The following is a 25,206-nucleotide window of genomic DNA, read 5'->3' as shown; positions in this document are numbered from 1 at the left end:
TGTCGCCAGCCTAAAACTTAGCCAGTATAAAGATAAAAATCTACACCTGTTCGTAGCCACCTGCAGTTTCTTTGAAATCTGATATGGTAGAAGATGAACTAATGGATACTCAATGGATGGCACTTAGCCCATATGAAACGTTTACCTCAAACGTTAATTTCCAATTTTTGTTGGGAGGGGTCCAAACTTTGGAAGGCCAATACTTCATACCACTACGTCTATGTAGTATTGAACGGGTATTATTCTGTAGTCGAAAAGACGACAAGTAATTGTAAAATACGTCCACCTATATTTTCAGAAAAAAAAACAATAAAACTAGAATGGTTTTATAAGAGAAAGAATACAGATGAAGTGAAAGATCAAATTTTCATGCTACATCAATCATTTCCCTGTGAAGTAAGTATAGTTTTATTGAGAAAATGTACAAATACATGTTGGATTTGGAAGTTTGGGGAGGGGTCCAGCGTGGATGCGCCCCTGCTCCTCTTTACTAATGCTTTTAATCTTTGTGTGCCCCTTCTTCATTTTACACCACCAAACAAGTTATTTCCTCCTTTTAAGTTCATTAAAAAGGCTAATTAATAAGGCGATGACAGCTAATCAACCACTCCACCACAAGTTCTTTTTTTTTTTTTTTTAATGAAATCTTTAAGTTTAACGTCCCACGGAAGTTCTTTTTAGTGTAGCAAATTATTATGCTTTTTCTGGTGTTTGTCACGAAATAATGCACGTATATGAATTTAATTCACATCATAAATTGAAAAAAATAAACTATGTATTCTAGCAAGTGTATTTATTCTAAAATTATTTATTATAGTAAGTAGTTATGTTGTGGTCTGATGTTCAGTAAATTTGTTCTTCTTTATTGCAGGCTACCAACAGGAGAGCAATTGGAGCCAGAGGTAACCCGAGAAGCATCACGAAGAGGACGATTCTGGTGGCAAGACAAACATCATCCACAGCCAGAAATTGTAGAAACTCAACATTAAAATTTTATGTATCTTAAGACCAAGTTAGACATACTTCTTGTTCTTTGGAAACACAATTAAACTGTCTTGAGTGTTTGTTTTTTTAGTTTATTTATCTTATGTAGCCAAAGACGACAGGTCCATTTTTGGTACGTATAAAATAAAAAAAAATAGTATAATTTAACGTTCTTGATTATCCCCTTTTGGTTAAAGGAGATGATAGTTACTGGAAGTGAATGATTATGAATTAATTGCTGGAAGGAGAATATGGGCGAACGTCGAGAAAACCCGCGAACACGATGTTGTTAACCACAAACTTGCATAGTGTGAGATTGAATTGGGTCACTTGCACTAGAGGTGAGGTCTACGATTCAGCCATTGCGCTCTCACGTTCGGTACATTAAGTCTCGAGTTCACTTCCCAATGGAATTATAAAATATTCGGTATCAATCCAGGGCCATGAAGTAATAGGGAAGTACTTGAATTATGAAATAGCACACTTCAGTCAAGGAAGTAAAGAAGTGTCAACGATGAGAGCATGTCCGTAGCTAGCGGATGACCAGAGGGTTTAGCCCCTTGAAACTTTCATTGTTTGTTGGTATCTCAAGTTATCCCTTATAAAAATGAATATTTCTTCCCCTCCTGTCTTAGTGTTCCGACTACGGTCCTGGATGGAAGGCAGTGTGCAGATTAATCAAAAATCTCACAACAGAGAAACCATCTAAGCGATTAAAGTTCGCAGTGGCCTGTTGAGCAGTGGGTTTTGTTTTCTTCATTTCTTTCTTTGCTTTTAACCTGTTTTTCCTAGAAATTTTCATGGTGTTTTACAGTTAGCCTATTTCCATTCTAGAAAGAAGAGAAAGGAGTAGCTGAGTAATGAAAATTTTTCGATTGAAATCAAACTTGAACCTGTATTATGTTAATGCGACATATTATAATTTACCCCCTTTCAAACTGCTTTTTTTTTTTTACACAATTCATGGCATATATATATATATATATATATATCAGGCTTTAAGTTTTCAAAGAAAAAGAATATGTCTAAATTAGTCATTAGAAAGTAAAAGAAAAAAAATATACAGTACATGTGAAATTGAGATCTGTTGACAGGTCAATTTGAAATCTATTCAAAATTCCTCTAAGTGAATTTATGTTGTTTTACAGAAAAATAATGTTAACAAATCCAGAAATGGAATGACTGAATTCTCCAAACTTAATCAAGAAAGTCGATATATTCGGATATAATTAACTCGAAAGTTTTGTACTGTTCACACCAAAGCTTCTCTCTCTCTGTCTGTCTCTTGAAACATTCGCAGATTCATTTTAACAAAGCGTATGCAGTGAAACAAGTGAACACAAAACTATTCATGATTGGACAAAAAAAAAAAAAAAGTTTTAGCTCGTTTGGACAGAAGCTTCAAGAAAAAATAAAATAAAAAACTAGAATGTAGGTGAACTATCCAAGAATTGCACTATTAGATCACGGCAAGAATTATGTACATTTCTTTACTTATTTATTATGGATTAATCATTTTAAATTCAAATAAACATTAATTACTTGTGACTGAGTGGTAGAATGATCACCTGTTCAACAAAGTCTCGTAATCTCGATCATAGGTCATGTAACATTATGCTGGAAAGCATCTTACCGCTGGATTTTTTTGTTTCCTCAATAAATCATTCATCACTTCTATTTAGCCTACTAGACGTCATGAGATGTAAAGCTGTATTTTATTAGAAATGTATTTTGAATCAAAATGTCTAAAGGTAATCTTTTGATTAGGCACATGGAATTCTGTGTACCAGTGTTTGAAGTACAAAATTTTCTAATTTTATGTCAGTTTTTGTTCAATGGTTCTTTTCTCATGTCTAGAGTTATGTTTAAAATAAAACATAAATATCCACATTTCTTTTGAAAATTTATTTTATATCATGCTTTTATATAAAGTTGCAAGGAAGAATATAAAGCGACTTATGTTCGGCACAAACCTCCTTAGGGATAAAAATTAAGAGCTTATGAAGATTCAATTTTTTTAAACCATCACTGTAGTTATAATATGTTGAGTAAACTTTCCGAAATTGCTAATGCAAATAATAATACTTCCTCCAAAGGTCACAGTAACACACGAATTTGTCAAATTTTACTATTTATTTCATTGGGCTTTATTGTAAGCAGTGGAGAATGACTTCCACTGAAAAGGAATATGTACTAATAATTAAGTTCATTACTTGTACAATAAAAAGGGTTGATATTATTTATAATATTATTAATAAAAATAATAATATTGATATGCTATTTGCACATTATATGTATAAATATTGACAAAAAATTAGCGTACAAGTTTTGTTGATAATTGTATATTTAATACTTAATGTGAGCATGAAGTTATTCTAAAGGAATAATAAAAAAAGACATACTCCATTTTCCCATAGTTGCTTTATTTCTATTGCTTTGACTCTTTCCAACATCTTATTTAGCTGTGTTCTTAGGAAATTTAATAATGTAGTTTTTAAAGCCACAATAAACGTAGACTTTACTAACGAATAGTATTACCATAAGTTAAAATTTTAAAAAAAATGGCAAATGGCTTCATATTTTTCTATCGTTGCTAAGAAGTTTTAAAATGAAAATGAAATCTTCCAGTTTAACGGCCCACGATATTGCCGTTTAGGTTTAGGGGAACGGGTGATTAATGCAAGTGAAAGATAGAAGAATTAATGGAATGAATTTGTGGGAGGAAAAAGGTGGAATGAGACTGTGGAAGCATTTTTTACTATGCGAGACACACTTGTGGCATGTGTAGACATAAGTGTCCGTATGAAGGCTCTCAAAATTAGTTACATTCCTATGGAGTGGAGGCCCTTCACAAATTCTTCAAAGGCGAGTTTAAAAACCATGTTTGTACATATTGCAAACGAGCTTTCTTCCATTTCGGTTGGCCCTTAGGTCATATGAAGGAATGTTCTGAAAACTTGTAACTTTTATTTGTGAACCATAAAACATTACGACTTTCAATGGCTCATTTGTGGTGATCTTAAAATAATAGCACTGTTGCTAGATATGCAGTTAGGTTATGCAAGATATTGTTCCTTTACTTGTAAATGGGATAATAGAGATCGTTCTTCTCTCTACACGAAAAGTGATTGGTACACTAGAGAAACTCTTCTACTGTGCGTGAAAAGCGTGCACCATGTACTGCTTGTAGATCCTAAACAAATGTTGCTTTTCCCGCTAGCTATTAAATTAGATCTTATGAAATGTTTTGTTAGACTATAACTCACGAGAGAGAGGTCCATAAGTACTTAAGAAGAAAATTCCCTAGATTTGATGCCAAAGTTAAGGAGGATATTTTCATAGGCTTACAGTTTCGACAGCCATTCAGAGGTCAACAATTCGACGAAATACTAGAAACTGATAACAAAAGCTGCAGGAAAGCTTTAAGAATGTTTGTTCACAGTTCTTGGGAAGACGCCGAGTAAAATTTACAAAGAACTTGAGATTTAGTTGTTGCCATGCTACGAAAAACTTGGTTGTAATATATATCCCTAAAACTCCACTTTATTCATTCCCACAATTCCACCTTTTAGATTCCTTAGAATCCTTAGAATTGTGGAACAGTAAATGATTAACATGGGGAACGTTTTCATCAAGATATTGTAGCCATGGAGAAACGATATGAAGATGGAATGCTCTCATGTTGGCCGACTACTGTTGGACTATTTCTAGGGATGCTCCAGAAGTAATCTTTAAAAGGGAAGCTAAGGAAAAATCCTCAAAATAAACTCAATAGGAATCTATCATATATAAGGAATTTCAACTTCTGCCTACATTGAATAGTAGTTGCTAATCTGAACTTCGAACTAATCCGAACTGTGTTATAACTTTCTCCCTATCAGACTTTCAGGTTTTGTTTGTATTAGGTGTTAGTCTTTATTTCACTATGCCATTATTGTTTCATGGTGATCGTACTTGTATATAGAAAGAGGGCAATTGTACAAATATATTTTCTAAATTTTAAGGTTAATACTAAATTTGCTTTTACTGCATTGTTAATGTTTATCTTGTACCTTATTATTTAATTTTCTATACGGGAACACTTCACAAATTTATTCTATTACCACGATTCGACATATATTAAGTGAAGTTAGTTTGCTGATTTTAATATTTATGTAGCCCCTATAATGCTATATAAATCTTAGGTTAATATATTCCTTAAATCTATCTGAACTTGACACATTATTGTTAAACAAATGTCAAGAATCTTAATTATAGCTACAGTATTTACAAACACTAGCATTTGGCTAGCTGGGGGCTCCGCCCTGAGACCCTCGCGTTTCCTCGCCCTACGGCCTCGCAACTCTTAGTTGTCGGCTTTTGCGTCAACAGTGAATTTCGTGCATTTGCTCTTTAATTACATTTTCTAAATTTGGCCCAGCTGGGGCCTTTTACCCCCCCTGACTCCAACGTTTAATCGGCCTACGACCTCACACCTCTTAAACCCACAATTCTATCAAATTTCAAGTTTCTTTTCCTACTTCAACTATCTAAAAGATAAGATTTTGTATCCCAAGAAAACACCCATTTAAATTACACGAGAATGTCCTCATCCCGCTTTAGACCTCTTAAAATCTAAAAATATTCACTTCTGGCAATTTTACTGTAGGTTAGACCCAGAAGATTGCAATCATTCGAAATTTCATCATTCTAATCCTGGCGGAAGTGCCTAAACATTTTAGGGTGTAGAAGATGTCCCATGTAAATAACATGGGAAAGACTTTTCAGTTTCCCATAAAATCAATCTACAGTTGCAAATTTTTATGTTTAGCGATTTACTTAGTTAATGCTAACGAAAACGTATAAGCATACCGAACTTCAAGTTTTTATTCCAATTCCAAGTACCTAAAACATGAGATTATAGAAGAAAAAAGGTCCATTTAAGTAATATGGGGATTTTAGTCCCACAAAACTACAATCATGCCAAATTTTAACTATCCACGTCAACCGGAAGTACCCGTTTATTTTGTCAGTTCATCATGTAGTTTTATATCATATATAATTAGGATTTGGTTCAATGTTTTCACAACTTTCTCATTCTAATTACGTTGGTAAATGTATTAATAATTTGTATCCTTGTCGCCAAAAGCGCCTTTACATCGTTGTGACGGGTATGTGACCGCGCAGTACTCTAAGGAAGGGATGGTTGCATAAGAATTTGTGATTAATTTTGAAGTTTTTATTTTGACTAGGGAAATAATGTAGGTATAGGGAGTAAAGGCAAGGATTTGAAGCATCAGTGCACTGTCATCTCTGAGAAGATTCGTATTCTTTGTTTTTCAAATTATTGCCTTATATGTTAAGTTAAACACCACAACATCTGTCACTGATAGCGTAGATCATCTTACTTTTTAAAATTGCCTCTGTAGCTTATTTGTCCAAACATTAATCTCCAAACATGATGTAGAGACAAGAGAAAGAAAGAGATACAACATCTGTAAGATTTATGTAATTCATTAAGGGACTACAGGGACCGACTGAACTAATTACTGCTACTAGCGCTTTTCACTCTTCAGGAATTTACTACGAAATGTTCGCAGGACACTTTTCTAAGTCCTAAATGTGTGCGTGAATTATTTCATTCGCATCACTGTAATATTTGAGAATGGAAACTGATTACGCTGAACGTGAATATGTTTCGCTATCGTAAAGCAAGGGCCGTAATAAATGTAGATCAAGTTCTTCTTATCATATAAAACACAGAAGTATTTATTCCGTGTTTAGAACAATATAATACAGTAACTAAGCAACATCATAATCACTAACGCCCGCAGAATTTTTCCTACGGGGGGGGGGAGACCGATATAGTTTTTCGTTTTATTACCTATATATATTAAGTTAAAAGTCATAACATTTATCATTGATAGCGTATATTGTCTTTCGCTGCTGTAGCCTATTAGTCAGAACATTTATCTCTAGACATGATGTCGAGAGAATAGAAAGAAAGAGATATGAACAGTGGTGTAACTAATTTTACTGCGCCTGGATCGATCGATCATCGATTTACTCATACTCCCCCAAGCCCACTGCCCCAGGTATTTCAGCTGCTGCGTTATATATATTGTTCCAAATCATAAGGGCCAAACAAAAGGGCAAAGACAGAAAGGCCCGAGTCAAAACGACCCCGGTCAAAATGGCCCTGCGTCAAACTGACCCGGGCCGAAAGGGAGCCCGCTACAAAAGGGCCCGGGTCAAAATGTCTCTGCAACAAAACGTCCCGAATCAAAACGCCCCTCATAAAAAGGGCCCGGGTCAAAAGGGGCCCCATTACAGAAGGGCCCGAGTCTAAACGGCCCGGCGAGAAAAGGGCTTGGGCCAAGAGGGCCCCAATCAAAACGCTCCTCATAGAAAAGGTCCGGGTCAAAAGGGTCCCACAACAAATGGACCCGAGTCAAAAGGCTCTGCGTTAAACGGGCCCTGGTCGACAAGGGTCCCCGCTACAAAAGGGCCCGAGTCAAAAATGACGGAATCAAAACGCCCCTCATGAAAAGGACCCGGGTCACAAGTCAAAAGTCCCTGCGTCAAACGGACCCGCGTCAAAAAGGGGCCCACTACAAAAGGGCCCGAGTCAAACGACCCCGCGTAAAAAGGGCTCGGGTCAAAAAAGGACCCTACAAAAGGGCCCGAGTCAAATGGCCCTTGTCAAAAGGACCTTGTTAAAAGCGGCCGAATCAAAACTCCCCTCATAAAAAGAGCCAGAGTCAAAAAGGTCCCACGACAAAATGACCCAAGTCAAACGGGCCCGCTACAAGAGGGCCCGAATCAAAACGCCACACATTAAAGGGCCTGGGTCAAAAGTCTGAGCAACAGAAGAGCCCAAGAATCGTTTAACACATCGCAAAACTTTGGGATTTAAGTAGCCATAATAAACAATTATAATGACTGACTGCATTTTTGCGTTACGTTACTATACTCAGATCTTTTGCGAAGCCTGGTACGGAATGACATCCCACGTCAGTAACAGAGGCGACTTTCGAGGGAAGTTGCATTGGTAAAAATTAACATTTTACGAATGCAATCCACGAGAAGTTAACTGCGCAAATGTATGATGGAATTTCATTTACGGTGGAAAACATTAATGGCCTCAAAACAAAAGTGCAAACAAATCACATCAACCACTTTTTGTTAATTGTTATGCATATTTTGATTATTATTATTATCATTATTATTATTACTTTTATTATTATTATCATTAATAATAACAATATACAAGGTCAGTGGTAGCCCATGCCCTCAAATCAGTATACGCCACTGCTCGAAACTATTAACTCTACATCAAGATTGGTCGTCTTTAGATCACTTTATGTTATTCCCCCCCACTCTCCCAAGGTCTTCAAGGGTGTCTTACTCCCAAAGCAAGAAAAGCAAACAATATTTTCGCAAACAGCCTAGGGTAGAAAAGGAGTAACACAGAACGCACACAGCTCGCTGTATAGCTGCATGACCTCCATGGGTTTGCCCTCTTGTTACAAGGCGTTTAGTCAAAGGCGTAATATCAAGGTCAGTTCCGGTAGTTGAACATGGAGTTCACTGTTAGAATACAACAGAAGCATACAATTCGTCCCTTCTGTTTACTTTTCACAAATATTTTTCACCTTCATGCGTACAGGTCACGTATTGCGTTGATTTAAATTACATGCTGTGTCAAGTATATATTCCCAAAAAGATATGAGTACTCAAAGGCAAAAACATGTAGCTATTTTTGTTTTTCCTTTTTCTATTAGCCAGTGGAAGTGTTGTTTCAACATCCCCCTGTAGTTTGCTTAGGATTCACTTCCTCTTTTTAGTTGAGCTTTTGGCTATGAATACCACCGCGACAAGTCGTGGTTCTTATGATAGTGGCGTATTTTCACCCGGAGAAATTACGGAAATAATAAATAATGGACATTACGATGCTTTTGAAATGAACGATGAATGTAGTTTGTAGAAAGATTCCAGCATCAATTTATCTTGATGCTCCTGGCCATGCTCCTCAAACCATGATTTCACCGTTTTTGCAGCGTGACAGGATGCCAAATCATCTTGGTAGATGCCATCACCATCAGGGAACAATATTTGGGCCATGGGTAGAACCTAGTCCCCCAAAATGGCCTCATTTCAAACATTCATATTGACTATGTGTGTGTAAAGACGGTGAGTGTTAAGAATCAGAAGCAAAATTGATCTAGTGGACTTATCACGTAAGCGCCTACGCATTCAGCTGTGCATTGCAGTCTGAAGAAAAACAAAGGCTACATATAGCAGTCACGTAGCTAAGTATATTTCTTTTGTTTCTTTTTACTTGTGTAAAGATCTGTTGTTATAAGGACTTCAGGTAGAAATATCACAAGCAATGGATTCAAATACAAATTCTCTTATAAAGGCAAGAGGCCTAGCTAAAGTTTCCCTTACAATAATGAAAACATTTGTTGAACAATTTGCAGCAGACAGTGATGTAATGCAAATTAAAGTTAGGTGTGCACGTTTACCCAATATATTCAAAGAATATGATGAAGTGCAAAAACAGCTTGAATTAAAGGTCGAAAACAATGAATACGCACAGAATGGAGTGTTGTTTGAAGCTACTTACTACGATACTCTTGCAAAAATGACGTCAATTGTTGAAACAGCTGAGAAGGTTAGTAGTAGCAATAGAAGTTCGTCAGGTGATTCAACCTCGAATACAGGGTGTATAAAATTACCAGTCATAAAGCTACCAACATTTAAAGGTCAAGTTATAGATTTTAGACATTTTCATGATACTTTCAGTAGTTTGGTTGTAAACAATCAGAGTTTAGATGGTATTCAAAGATTTCGTTATTTGTTCTCATTATCAGGTGAAGCAAGCAAATTAGTTGAGAATATACCAGTGACAGTGAAAATTTCAAACTTGCTTGGGAAATGATATGCAAAAGGTATAATAATTCAAAGCTAATAGCAACTGCTCATGTAAAGGCATTCTTTTCATTACCGACTGTCAGTAAAGATACAATGGCGGACTTAAGGACATTATTAAATCAAACTATAAGTAACGTAAATGCACTTAAAGCGTTAGATACTCCTTTGGAGGACATATTGTTATCGCAGCTAGTTTTGGAAAAGCTAGATGAACAAACACGTAAAGACTTTGAAAATCAAACAAATAGGGAAGTTTGCTAGTTTAGAAGAACTTCATATCTTTTTAGAAAATAAATGCCAGGCCTTAGAATTGGTAAAGTCTGCACAATCAAAGTCGCATCTCAGTAAATCTAACGTTGTCAAGGAAGTAAAAAATGCTAGACAATCTTATGTGAGTACTAATGTTTTGTGTTCGTTTTGTCAACAAAGTCATGCGTTACACAAATGTAATGGGTTTCAGAAATTAAGTGTATCCAAAAAATTAAGTTTTGCGAAACAGAACAAACTTTATTTTAATTGTTTGAAAGTTGTCAACCATGTAGCGAAAGATTGTTAGTTAAGTGCATGCAAAATATGTAATCTCAAGCATCACACGTTATTGCATAGTGATTTTAAAAAATCACAGCCTAATCATGCTGCAAGTGTTGAAAATGATTCTGTTACGGAAACTGTAGGGGAAATGTTAATGTCTCAAGGACAGGAAGTTGTTAATACTAGTACTTATTGCTCTGTGAAGCCTAAAAGTAATGTGCGTGTTTTACTTTCAACTGCAGTTGTTCCAGTTAAAGATTGCAAATTACATATGATTAGGGCTTTGCTTGATAGTTGTTCCCAATCTCATTTTGCAACAGAATCTCTCATTCAAAGGTTAAAATTAAAGACATTTCCTATCAATGTTCCTGTACAAGGTATTAATAATGTAAGTTGCAACGTTAAATACGGAAGTAAGTTACAAGTATTCTTTGCTGTAAGTGATTTTAGCGTAGATGTTGAGTGTTTTGTATTGCCCAAAATAGCGGGAAATTTACCTGATGCTGATATTGACATTAAAGAATGGAACTTTCCACTGAATTTAAAGTTAGCGGATTCTAATTCAACAAGTCTGGTAAGATTGATTTGTTGTTAGGTGCTGGAATTTTCTTTAGTCTACTCAAAGCAGGACAACAGGTGCGTCCAGGAGCATTGCCAGTTCTCCAAAATACAGAGTTAGGATGGATAGTTTCAGGACAATATCAGATGCCAAAACACAACTTCACGCCAGAACATCGAACATTCTTTTTGCACAACAACGATTATTTAAGCCATCAGCTGCAGAAGTTTTGAAAAATAGAAGATATTCAAGAAACTCCTCTATCCAAAGAAGGAAGGGAGTGTGAAGAACATTTTATCACAAACACTAGAAGACATTCAACAGGACGCTTTATAGTGAGACTGTCATTCAAACAAGAAGTGATCCAGTTAGGTGATTCTTACAAGACAGCTGTTCAGCGTTTACAACAACTAGGAAAAAGGCTAAATAGATGCCCCAAGTTACGCACAGATTATGTGGCATTCCTTGAAGAGTATGAAGCTTTGGAACATATGAAGGAAGTGGAAGGCAGCTCTAATATTTCTCAAGGATATTACTTGCCTCATCATCCAGTTATTAAGGAAGCTAGTACTACTACGAAGACTAGAGTAGTATTTGATGCATCCGCATGCTCTACTAGTGGCATTTCACTGAACGATGTGCTCAAAGTTGGTCCAACTGTGCAAGACGATTTGCAGTCAATTATATTAAGATTTCGCACCTACCCTATAGCTTTTACTGCAGATATAGAGAAGATGTATCGACAGATTTTGATTGACGATCGTGACTAAATTCCAGAAGATCTTGTGGAGAAGATCAGAAGAAGAACCCATTAAGGTATGTGAATTAAAGACTGTCACATACGGAACAGCCTTAGCGCCTTTCCTTGTCACTCGCTGTCTCCAGCAATTAAGTACAGAAGAAGCTTGTGAATATCCGAAGGCAGCACAAGTTCTCAAGAATGACTTCTTTATTGACGATTGTATTTCAGGAATTGAAAGTTTGGATGAAGCTTTAAAGATAAAGAACGAATTAATACAAATGCTACAAAAGGGTGTTTTTTTTGCTAAGAAAGTAGTGTTCCAACAGTACTGAGTTATTGGAATCCATCTCTGAAAAATTGAGAGAAACACAACTCCCATTACGCTTAGACGAAAAGGGTCAAATCAAAACATTAGGTTTCTTTGGCATCCAGCAACTGATCAACTTCAAGTGATGAATGGATTCATTCTAAATAAAAGGTCGAATAATAATTTAACAAAACGCAAGATGTTGGGTATTATTGCTTCAATCTTTGATCCGTTGGGCAATAACAATCGCATGTAAGATAATTCTTCAAGATCTGTGACAAGCAGGATTGGAGTGGAATGAAACACTTCCTAAAGAACTACAGCAAGGATGCAAGATAGTACTTGAATTCATTCCTTCGTTATCAGATATCAGTGTAGACAGAATGGTTCTTCAGTCGGGAACCTGATAGACATTCAAGTTCACGCTTTCTCAGACGCTTCAGAAAAGGCTTATGGGACACATGTGAATTTAAGATCGGTCAACAAGGATGGTCAAGTTACTTCGAAGCTATTATGTGCTAAGTCCAAAGTCTCGCCCATAAAGAAGATTTCCCTGCCTCGCTTAGAGTTATGTGCAGCAGTGTTATCATCAAAACTTGTCAAGAATGTAACTAAGGTATTAAAATAACGAATATCCCAGGCATATATGTGGACAGATTCTATGGTGGTCTTAGCATGGTTAAGAGCAAGTCCAAATAGATGTAAAACATTTGTTGGCAATCGAGTTGCTGAGGTACAAGAAGTGGGAGGAGAATTAGTGGGAGGGAAGAGATTAAAGGCATCTGGACCAGAACAATTAATGGGACAACTACCAAAATATAGAGTAAAACTAACAAGACCTTTCACAAATTCTGGAATTGATTTTGGCGGTCCTATTTACATTAAAACTGGTACCAGAAGGTCAAAAACAAAGGTGAAGTGCTACATTGCAGTGTTTGTGTGTTTAGCAAGAAAGGCTATCCATCTCGAAGTTGTGAGTGATCTTACTAGTCAGGCATTTTAGCTGCTTTGAGAAGATTCATATCTCGTCGACGTAGATGCAAGCATATCTATAGCGACAATGGAACCACGTTCATTGGTGCCAACAAGGAACTTCAAGAAGTCACAAAGTTGTTGCATACAGCTGACCATCAAGAAAGGATTAAGAATTTTGCAACTACTGAAGGAACCCAATGGCATTTTATTCCGCCATATTCGCCCAACTTCGGTGGTCTTTCGGAGGCTGCAGTTAAGTCCTTTAAATACCACTTAAGAAGAGTCATGGGAATGTCATATCTCACGTTTGAAGAATTAACATTAAGAGGGAGAAGGAGTGCGCCACAGCGGCCGGAATATTGGTGTTCAATTTAACATGGGATCTCAACCATTTTTTAGACAAATCACGGTTTCATTTCGTTCTTTCGCAAAAATGTCTCAGTAGCGCACTAAATATGATGCATATCATTTTAAAGGTGCAATTTGAACGCTGTGCGTGATATTTTCTTCTTATAAATACAGATAATTATAATTCAAATTCCCATAAGAAAATGATCAAAATCAGACGGAAAAGTCTTCTGTTTTTTTACAGTAAGGAAAAGAGCTAAAAACTCCGGACTTTTTTGAGAATGGAGTACAATCTTTGTATTTGTGCGCTACTGTACTATTTTTTCGCTGTTTCGCTAAGAAAATTTAAAAAATAAAATAAAATTTATATATACGTAGCAACAGTGCTTCCTGCTGTATAGCCTACGTTCGTGTAATTAATAGGGCTCCTTCTACCAGTCTGCTTCCTAAATTATCTCTAGTTTCTTCATTGCTGTATGTAGGGTGCCTATGTTCATCTGGACACATAAAGGACCCCATTACCTTCAACAGCTTGGGGCCCCACTAAACCTAAATCCGACTCTGACTATTTATGCATGTTTGCTCCCTCTTTTTTCGAAGCACTGTTTCTTTGATATTGCTTCCAATTCCGGCAAGTTTTACCAAGGGAGGTAGAGTCCTTACTCATTCCAGGCATTCAAACTAGGGACTGGACTACTTGCTTCCAACATTCTGTCCCCCATGTTTCCCGGTCTGAATCAATTGTCTAAAGCCCATAAAACATTCAAATTCATATGTAGATGTTGCTCATCAGTGTCGACACCTAAATATTTCTCAATCAACGGTAGGGGTGTTTGGTATCCTCAATCTGTCTCCCTCTTATTAGCGGAGCGGTAGTAATATTCGGTAGTAATTCTTAAATAAAAATGCTTTTTAATGTATGTAGTAACGCATAGGAAACTAAATTTTAATATACCCTAGTACACTGAGAAAAAAAATGTAGGTGGCATACTTAAAAACGTAGGTTACATTCGTAATTCCTGTAGTTTCTGGACTTAACGTACAACCGTATATAACATCCTGCAGCAAACGTATAGCTGAAAAAGTATGTATTATACGAACTGTCCGCATAAGTGCAATGACGTCAGTCGTGTGACGTCATCTGCAGTATCAAATATATACGGAGGTGGTATGTAGCTTTGTGACGTCAGGATCGTATGTAGCACGTGGGTTAATAATGATGACACTCACTGACTATCAGGACGGAGCATAATTTCAAGAAGTATGCAATATACGTTCTGTACGTGTGTTTCTTGCGTTCAACCCCGAGACAGCATCTATATCGTACTTGTGCCCCGTACGTACGACTAAATACAATATACGTATTGTACGTATGTATTATACAGATTTTCCTTATGTCGCACACAGCTTGTCCAGATACAGCATACAGAATATCCGCATGCACCATACAGAGTGCATATATGCAGCTTACAGACTGTCTGCATGAAGCATATAGATTATACGTATGTCGCGTACAGGCTGGCCATATGTAATGTATGGATTGGATGTATGTAGCTTATAGATTGTCCATATGAAATATGCGGATTTTACCTCTATCGCATACGTATTGCCTTGTTGTAATATATGGATTGGACATATTCAGGATCTAGATTGTACGTATAGTGCACCATTATTGAAGTGCTGCAACATACTGAAAAATGCATGATACATTCTTACTGTAATGTTGTCACATATTGTTTTTCTCTGTATGGAAACAAAAATAGCTTAAAATATGGTTGATCTCCTTTGTGCCAATAATAATAAAATTAAAAATATTACACTTTTCAATCTTAGTTTGGAGCAGTGAAACTGTCCAGAGAAATGTATTTACCTGCAGGGTGTAAGTTTGGACTTCCTGCTAATTCTTTGGAAAGCTACTGCAAAGCCAAGGTTGAAAAGTGGCACAAGCGTTAATTTTAAAATTATTGGCACAAAGGAGGTTAACCATATGTTAAACTATTTTAGTTTTCATACAGAGTAAATCAATATGTGACAATATTACTGTAAGAATTTATCATACCTTTTGCAATAACTTAGTTGCAGCACTTCAATAATAATGCAAAATGCACAGCCATGTACAATCCTATGTCAGTCATTTAATAAGCCGTTATCATCCATTGCTTGTACAGTCACGAAATTAAATATTCTTGAGTTGACAAAATTTGTTTTCCTAAAAACTCAACAATAAATTAACCTATTAGAGTACCGACTTTGGCAGGTTGTCAAGTTATAACTATTCGAAGAATAACAACAAAAAGATCAAAATTAATTCATTTGTTCCCGAGCTATTGGTAAAAGAAAATTTGTCAACTGTCAAATACTTTCTTTTCCGTGTGTACTATATAAAGACGACTTTACCTCATTCTTTTCCTTAATAATATCCTCTTCCAAAATGCAGAAGTTGTTACCACAAGAGGCGTGAATATGATTTTCCGGAAATAACTTCTCTGCACATTTTAATTAACAGATAAGTTACTTTTAAATGACGCTATAATTAAAAACATGGTGTCAGCTGAAAACGTGTTCCCTCACAAGATGATTCCTAAACAGTACTCGCCATTAAAAATGCAACTTCAAGGAGACAGGGTACCTACGCCAAAGTTCCCAAGCCGATATCTAACAGTAAGTGTCGAATATGCTTAACCCTTAACATACCAAGCGAGGTACTCTAGGGACCCCAGAGAGTGATATTTAGTGATACTGCCACAATTATAAGAATCAATTTATTCTCAATTTTTATATGTATCCTGCAACCCTTTGAGATATTAATTACATGATTATATCAACGATTCGTTTCTTTAAAAAATATAAAAAATAAAAATACACTTGAAAATGTAAAATCTCCATTGTTAAACCTGTGTTTCAGATTTACGAACACAAAAGTATAAAATTGTATGAAGAACTGAATAGTGCTCAAATATATATAATATTTGATGTCAACAATGTTCATTTAACTTAAGTATGCTTCTAGACATCCAAAAAATAATAGTTGGAGTAACCCTCTGCAATATTGTGTTGAGAAATTAATATAATACTTGGGGTCTCCAGAAGACTCCAGCTTGGTAAACAACTTTGACGACTTAGGCTTGGTACGTTAAGGGTTAAACTTGCCGCTGTATTCGCTGTGTGACAACGTGGTGACAAAGGAGCAGAACTGACCCAACATTGACAACTAGAACGACTGTAACACAGCGAGACATCGAGAGGATGTTCTCTTCTGGTATGGTAAGCCATGCGTCTTACGATCCAATGCTACAGCTCATCAACTGTAGCTGGCGGAGTCCACAGGTATGAGAAGCTGTGCAGCCATCGACCAAACATACTCCTGCTCTATACATTCTGTAAATTTGGACTTTCCTGGATGTATCCTTCTTAGTTCAACATTTTAAGTAACGAGCAGTGTAATAGTCTCATACATTATTTAAAGAAAGAGCGATGATTCTCAGAACTACTCGGAAGTTTCTAGTTTACAATTTTATATGATATAGATATAGATAGATAGATATACAATAATTTAAAACGGTTATATCAAAGTTTGCAATTCAGAGCACAAAAAGATGTATAGCTCTCGGAACACTGATTATAGCCGGATAATACCACTAGTAAACTCAACCACACTCAGTACCGTTAGTTGCTTGGTATTGTCTATGAGGCAAAGATCATCGTATCTCATTGCGTGTAGATTTTTGTATTTGTTTAACGCTAAAAATTGTTTGTCTCTAATCGAACCCAGTAACATATATATACCGACAGGACGTACGTTAGTCACAAGGTTACATGAGTGAAACACTAAATTATTCGATTGACACTTGCGGCCTTGTCAACACTAGAGAAAGGTACAAAGTGATTAAATAAATACGAAACATAGTTCATACAAAATATAGCGATGTATGAAGTCTCCTTTTCATACGATTTGGATAAAGGATACATCTGTAGAGAGCAACATAAATGATTTCTCTGGATAATTTGGATTAGTCCACAATTCGAACAAAAGTAATTTTGAAATTCGTTGTTAAGTCCAACATTTTTTCTTTCTTTCTTCGGATTCTCAATAAAGTTGACTACTTAAAAGCTGAGTTACAGATTTTATGTTAAAACATGTTCACTATACCATTGCCTTATTCACAGAACAATACATTAGTTATTAATGTATGTCTGAAATAATAGTGCTTTGTGCAGATTTACTTTATCCAATCGGAATTGCACAATGACAAAAAAAAAGTTGCAAGGTATAATGTTATTTACAGAGAAAACGAGTTGAAAGGACTTAACGCTAACAAACATTTTCTTTAAACAGACATACATTTATTCTAATTTATGGAAGAATGAAATAATTTGTGGAGCAGTAGGCCTATATTTATTAAGGTTACATATTCGTACAAAAGAATGTAAATATAATCGGGTCTGTCTTCAGAAAGGACGTGCTTTTAGCCACAAATTACACTGCTTCTTTTCGCTGTCTTTCATGCAGAATCCTGGTTTTGTTTTGATGCATGAAATACCTGAAACAAAAATAATAATAAAAAAATATATTTATAATGTTACATTTTAAAATATTTAACATTTTTTAAATTAAATGGACAAAAGCTGTTCGGTCAGGTATGGACTTTTGGGTTTCTGGTAGAAAAACGATTAATTAAAAAAAAGTGTTTATTGATGCTGAACAACTCGAAATGTATTACTATGCAAAAGTAAGTGGGTACCCAATGGCGTTCGAGGTACCATGGGGTACCTAATGTCTGCATTTTTAGATATGTGGAAATATATGTCTCTAAAATGTAAAGAACTGATATCTGTTTAGTACAGAAAACCGCAACTCGGTAAGCCTTATGGATACCGAGGTATGGGAAAATAAAGAACAACGCCATAGAAGTGTGAGGTTTGCGTACTAGATTGTGCAGTTTCGAAAACGTAATTACTGAGGGCTAACAACAACCTCAAAAGTAGTTTCAATTCAATACACTACACACACGTCCTTATGGGGGTTTTCGGGTACTATGGCATTCAGAGACCTCCCATTTCTAAACATTCTAAAATATATCTTAATAAACTTATAAACAACGTTACAGGTACACTGTAAAAAATTTCGCCTTAAATTTACTGACCGATTACCGTCAACTCTCGCTGCCATCCGATTACCCTAAATTTTACGGACCACCGTTTTTTTTCATAAAAACGGCAGACCGTATATTTAGAAGCAAAATAATATTGACCGTATTTAGAAACAAATTTGGTACCGTATATTTTACGGTAATTTACCGTAAAATTTAGGGATCGTTTTTTTTAAAAAAAAGCACAGGTGTGTTATTACCGTACAAGATTTACGGTAATTATCACACCGATTCCGTATCTAGAGGTCCTTGCCAGTGCAGGGTGCCCTCTTGCTAGATCCAGTAAGAATTCTTGCTGGGCAATATATATTGACCCAAGTTTCATCGAATTGCTGGAACTGTATCAGTACACACACTAGCTAGCAATAATTTTTTCCTGGATGGATGCAACTAGAGTGCACGCTGGTGCACTGAAAGATTACTTAACTAAAGAAAACACAAAAATGAACGAAAGAAGCGTTGCACCTACGACGTGCATAATATCCATAAGAATGAAAGTTGAAATTAATTCTTAGTTTGTAATATCGAACCCTTGTTCTGATATCATCTTGAACATACATTGCTTTTTCTTTTCAAAATTACCAATTTTGTCATGTATTGAACAAAACACCAGAAGAGGATTCGATATTACATACAAAAAAAAAAAAAACTATTTCTTGAATTTTATAGCTGAGTTTTCGCACCCTTTGAAAATGTAGTTGAAACAAACATCCATGTCCTTTTAAGATATTCATAAATCGATATTCTGTTGCAGTGTTAAGACCAGTGTGCGAATTAGATAATCTATATTGGGGGGGATAAAATTAGGCCAAAGGACATAGTCTGAAGGTTCAAATTTCAAAATGAGACAATAAATGCCTTACCCCCCATATACATACATATATATATATATATATATATATATATATATATATATATATATATATATATATATATATATATATATATGATATGTGTGTGTGTGTGTGTGTGTGTGACATCTGTAATAAATAAGATATTTATTAATTTAATAAATCTACCGACAATAACTATGCACATATATATTGTCTGACATACACACACTCCACTAAAATTTTCTGAACGTGTTTTAATGTTGTACTCACTCTTGTCCCTGTAGCTCTCTAAGGTTTATTTAGTTAATAATTCGGCCCGAGCGATAGCCATGATCACAAGTATATGTTAATTTTTCCACTCATATTGAAAGCTTCCACTTTGCATTAATACATATAGGTTGCGAAAAGAAACCTACTTCAGTCTTGTGAAAACCACTAAAATTATCAGTTAAACCGGACATTTTTTTTTAAAGAAAATCTAGATATTAGCCTACCAAATAAGAAATGGATTGTTGCTGGTCCCGATTTCTCACATCAAGGTCAAATCGAAGGCCAAATATTTAAAATCTCTCAATTCAAATTTCGAGCTTGTGCTTCTACTTCCTGCTAAAGCTGTGCTCATCACGACTTTTTTTTTCTCCAAATATCAATTCCGTGATGGGCACGGAAAGTCAACACTTAAAAATTACTTTACTGTTAGGTTGAAGATGAGTTGATTCACTGTGGGCTACGTTATTCAAATAAAGTAAAACATTACACTGAAGTTTTTCAGACAACATTAATTGCGTGGACAGCAAACTGTACAGCGAAAAGATGGAAAAATGAAGGGTTAACTTAAAAGAAAAAAAAACGCTCCAGTTGAAATGCTTATACAGACACGGACAATGACACGGAGAACCAGTCGTGTTAACAAATGCTGAAACAAATATTGAATTATTCGCTTATTCACCTAAAAATCACTTTCATTCATGTCTGCTCACTAGGAGCGTATCCCCCAGCGTGTACGTTAACATATACCGGTACTTACGAGAGAATACCTATATCTCAGATTTTGAGTACAGTTTCAAAAGTTCATTTCCGTAAACCGTAAAAGCAGTGATTACTATGCTAATTATCACAAATTAAATGCAACTTTTGAGTTGTATACACACAACCTACTAGGGAATGAAGACCATGTGCTAACAAAGAGTACACTGGAAAATGAAATAACATGTTATAACAAAAATTAAAATAAGATGATAATCGATACAAATTTAGAGGATGAATATGACATATCCGAACTTCGCCAAGTATGGTAGAAGAAGCCATTTGTTTACTTCTTCTTGGCCAACCGCTAAGAACATTTATAAATCTATAAGTGGCTTTGTTATACGCAATTAGTACATTCAAATTCACAAACGATGACGAACTGAAGGGTACGAAGGTACAGTTGCAAGTAACAACCGTAGTCATAATAATATAGTTCTACTAAACAACGTTGAAAATAGTGGGTAATTAGGTGGTAAGTAGAAATGACCAAAACTGAACAGTTTACATCGATCATTTCGAAATACAGCTAGAAGATTAAATTTACAAGAAATAACAAAAATCAGTGAAATTTGGAGTTATACTAAGCATAGTTTGAGGGGGAAAGCGAGCATCCCCGGTGGGGATACTTCAGCTGACTTCTTTGGGGGGGAACAAAATGTGATTGAGGGGGAAAATCCCCCTCATCCCCCCCGGTAATTCGCACCCTGGTTAAGACTAGCTTTATCGCATGTATTTTCGCATATGAGTACCAGTAGACTAATAGACCTCAAATATTCTAATCAGCGATTCATTCGATTAGTCGCATTATTACGGTTTCAGATAACCAAGCAGGCACCCGACAACATAGCTTAGAATGACCAGAACTACGACTAAACAAGTGTAAAACCATATGACTTCTCACAACACTGCCTACAGTATCCAGTATCCGCTATCCCAAATTAATAAATACGTGTTTGCATAATTATGTAACAGTGGCATCAATGCTATTAAAAAAAAGTCACCAAACTTCCAGAGTATCGGACTTTTTCCTATTTATTAAACGCTCAAATGTATTAACAAGGCACCAGAACAGATTATAGGTACTCAGAACAAAATTAAAGATAAAAACATTTACAGAAATATTTTTCAAATCTAACAATTCATTTATTCAGAAAAACTAATGACAGCATGGGCGCCCGATGAAAACTTTCTAGCGGACTCATCCCCTGGTTACTATATACTCTATTACATTTGATATTTTTTATTTGTATTAAGAAATTTAATACGTTTTCATTAGCTAGGGGAGCGACCCCCTGCCCCTCCTTCGGGCACACATGAGTGACAGTATTCTTTTATTTCTGTAACATGAAAAATTCCAGTTGATGCAACACAATTTATGTAATGCTGTACTAAGTACGGTAAACTACGAAGCACTTTTCCTAATTAAAAAAAAAAGTATTTCAACATTGTGATTTTCATTCTAGCTTCACCACCACTCGTAGTTGGCTACATTATCATAAGACTATACATCCAACAGTTTCTTGGTTTCGAATCGTTGCACTTTGGAGCGATCTGCTTACCACGATAGCCAACTAAAGTTTTGTTTGTCACCGAACAAAGTTCAAATATTAACATGGTGCTTTCCCATACATTACCTTGCTTAATGTTGAATTTCCAGGATATCTTCAATACTACTATTTATATATCACACCATAAAACCACACATTAAACAAACAAAAGAAAAAACAACACAAAACAAAGCACAACTCATCCGAACCTACGCGCCATCAATCCTCGCTTCGGCCATGTGCTTTTTCTCTCCAATGCGCATGCCCGACACAAGCATCTGACAGGAAAACGGTCTCCTACCATTATTTTAGAAAAACGGTAAACCGTATATTTTTTATGGTAGGAGGCACTTATTTTCACGGTTATTGGTTACAGTGTATGTGTTTACCGAAACCGCAAGTCGGTACGTTTAACAGTTACCGAAATATGGTGAAATAAATAGGAACACCATAGGTATGTGGGGCTTCCATACTTGACAGTACAGTTTAGAAAATTAATGAAAATATGACTAATGGCTATCGAGATATTGTAAAATAAAGAGAGGACCCACAAAGTTATGGGGTTTTGGTGTTAGGTGGTAAAACTTCCGAAACCGGTCATGAAATCTGAATAAGCACCAGTAGTAATTTCATCCTAAAGTAACTGGGTATTTCCATGGGGTTTTAGAACATCATGGGTCTAAAAAGATTAAGTTTTAAAAGCTTTGGAAAATATAATTTGACATTTGTAAAGAGTATTAGAAAAGAGAATAGAGTTACCCAAAACTTCCAGCCAGTACATCTTACAGCTAGAGAGACACCGTGAAATAAAAGAGTATTAGATCTTGAAATTTCATAAAACAACTTTTGATCTTAATAAAAGTTAAATAAGATGGTACTTATATGGGTGAAGTGAGTACCTCACACTCGTCAGGGCATTTCCGATCGAAAGATTAATTCAGCTCGAAGTTTTCTTCGGGTAAATCCAAGCGTGATAATTCCTAGCGTACAAACTAACTAACTAACTAACTCTATGGCCTATGGAACCCGGAGGTTCAGTGCCGCGTTCACAAAAGGTCTCCACTGACTTCTATCCTTAGCTAATTGCATCCAGTTTCTACTTTGTATTCCTATCTCTGCGAGATCCATCTTAATATTGTCCTCCCATCTGCGCCTAGGTCTTCCTAATGGACGTTTTCCTATGGGTCTACCAGTCAAGACTTTGAAAGCGTTTCTACTTTCTTCCATTCTAGCTACATGACCTGCCCACCTAAGCCTCCTAGACTTGACGACCCTAACAATGTTGGGTAAACCGTATAAACTATGTAGTTCCTCGTTATGAAGCTTCCGCCATTCCCCATTCTCGTTCCTCTTGGGTCCGAATATTCTTCTCAGGATCCTGTTCTCAAATACTTTCAGTCTGTGTTCTTCCCTCAGAGTAAGCGACCATGTTTCGCAACCATACAGAACAACAGGCATGATTATCGTTTTATATATTTTAAGCTTCAAATTCCTCGACAGAATTCGCGACGACAAAAGATTTTGAAGCGAATAGTAACACGAATTCCCTGCTTTTAGTCGACATTTAATTTCTTCGTGAATATGATTTTCGTCTGTTAATATTGATCCTAAATATTTGAAAGTATCTACTTTATCAAAAGTATTATTTAATATTTTAACGCCTCCACAATTTGCCGTATTACGGTCCCGACACACTTCCATGTATTTAGTTTTCTCTGCATTTACTTCTAAACCCATGTCCCTGCAAGCGTTTAATAAGATCTCTGCATTTATTTCTACTGTTCTCCTATCATCCCCTATTAAATTTACATCATCAGCATATGCCATAACCCGGTGAATGCCGTTCAACTCTAGGCTCTGGTTGCTATCTTTACGACAAAAAGAATGAAAATTCTTTGTCAATATCTAATATAGCAACCGAGATATAAGTAATTATGTATTTTACGACGTCGTAAAAATGGAGACCCACATGGATTTGTACTGTTGAGTCTTTGCTCTAAGAAGAAGAAATTTCAGAAAACTACCGTATATACCTTAATAGACAATTAAATGGGTGCAGGCACGATGGCTTAGTGGTAGAGTGCGTACCTTTGGTGTATTGGGTCCCTGGTTCGATCCGCGGCCAAGTCAGTTTGTAGTCAACATCGTATTCGTGGGTATTCTCGGGGTACTCCCGTTTCCTCCCACCTTTGCACTCCATCAATTCTATCATCAACATTCATTTGCCTTAATTTCATTTTAAAATTAAATGGGCAGTTAAGTGTGATCGTATCTCTGTGGATTAAGAGAATACTCCAGTGTAGTTTCTGCAAAACATACTAGGTAAACACCCCACCACGAAGTTACTGTGTCCTCACTGATTTAATTGTCTATTAAGGTATATACAGTAGGTTTTTGAATTTCTTTCTTATAGCAAAGACCCAGAAGTACAAATCCTTAAAGATCTCTATTTTTACGTCATAAAACATATGACTCGTTATATTTTGGTTACTATATTAGATATTCACAGGGAATTTTCACTCTTTTACACAGCTCGATGAACCTTTGGAACTGCCTGAAGAAAACCTAGAACTAATCTTTCCATCGAAATTGTAATGAGGTACTCACTTAACCCATAGAAGTACCATCTTATTTAATTTTGTTGGGACCAATAATTTTTCCGAAGTTTCAACATCTCATACTCTTTTATTTCACGGTGTTTCTCTATATGTTAGATGTACTGGCTGGAAGTTTTAGGTAAACATATTTATACTTACATATTTCTAATACTCTTTACAAATGTCAAGTTATATTTTCAAAAGCTTTTAAAATTTAATCTTAGTAGACTGTAAGATGTTCTAACACCCCATGGAAATATCTAATTACTTGAAGATGGAATTGCTACTGGTGCTTATTAACTTTCCATGACCGGTTTCGGAAATTTTATCATCTAACACGAAAATCCCATACCTGTATTGGTCCTCCCTTTATTTGACAATATCTTGATAGCCGTTAGTCATATTTTAATTCATTTTCCAAATTGTACCTTCAAGTATGCAAACCCCAGGCCCGTAGCCAGCCCAAAAATGTACGGGGGGCCCGGCTGAAGTTAGGGGGGGCGATCCAACCATATGATAGTTCATCACCATATTATAGTTCTTTTGCAAGCCTACTCTAAAACTTTTAGGGGGCCAGCAAAAATTTGGGGGTGGCCGCCCCCCCTAGACCCCCTGGATACGGGCCTGGCAAGCCCCACATACATATCGTGTCGCTCTTTATTTTCCCATATCTCGGTATCCGTAAGGC

The 25,206-nt window shown here is 36.0% G+C and overlaps 2 protein-coding genes across 2 annotated transcripts in view; both read left to right on the top strand.

Annotated features, from left to right (window-relative positions):
• The window catches only part of LOC145664574 (uncharacterized), a 158,862-nt gene extending 155,468 nt beyond the window's left edge, over positions 1–3,394 (top strand). The window contains exon 4 of the mRNA XM_081731353.1: positions 872–3,394. Coding sequence (XP_081587479.1) covers positions 872–989 — 118 coding nt within the window. The 3' untranslated portion in view covers positions 990–3,394. The remainder of the gene's footprint in view (positions 1–871) is intronic.
• A 6,599-nt stretch (positions 3,395–9,993) lies between these two features.
• On the top strand, positions 9,994–11,760 carry LOC145665373 (uncharacterized). Its single transcript, XM_081732674.1, has 2 exons — positions 9,994–10,120; positions 11,231–11,760. The coding sequence occupies exons 1-2, from the start codon at positions 9,994–9,996 to the stop codon at positions 11,758–11,760; spliced, it is 657 nt and encodes a 218-aa protein (XP_081588800.1).
• Positions 11,761–25,206: the final 13,446 nt, after the last annotated feature.

Source organism: Thermobia domestica, chromosome 11, assembly GCF_964235325.1.
Source record: "Thermobia domestica chromosome 11, izTheDome1.hap1.1, whole genome shotgun sequence".
NCBI classification, from domain to species: Eukaryota; Metazoa; Arthropoda; class Insecta; order Zygentoma; family Lepismatidae; genus Thermobia; species Thermobia domestica.
This window is presented reverse-complemented; position numbering and strand designations above follow the sequence as displayed.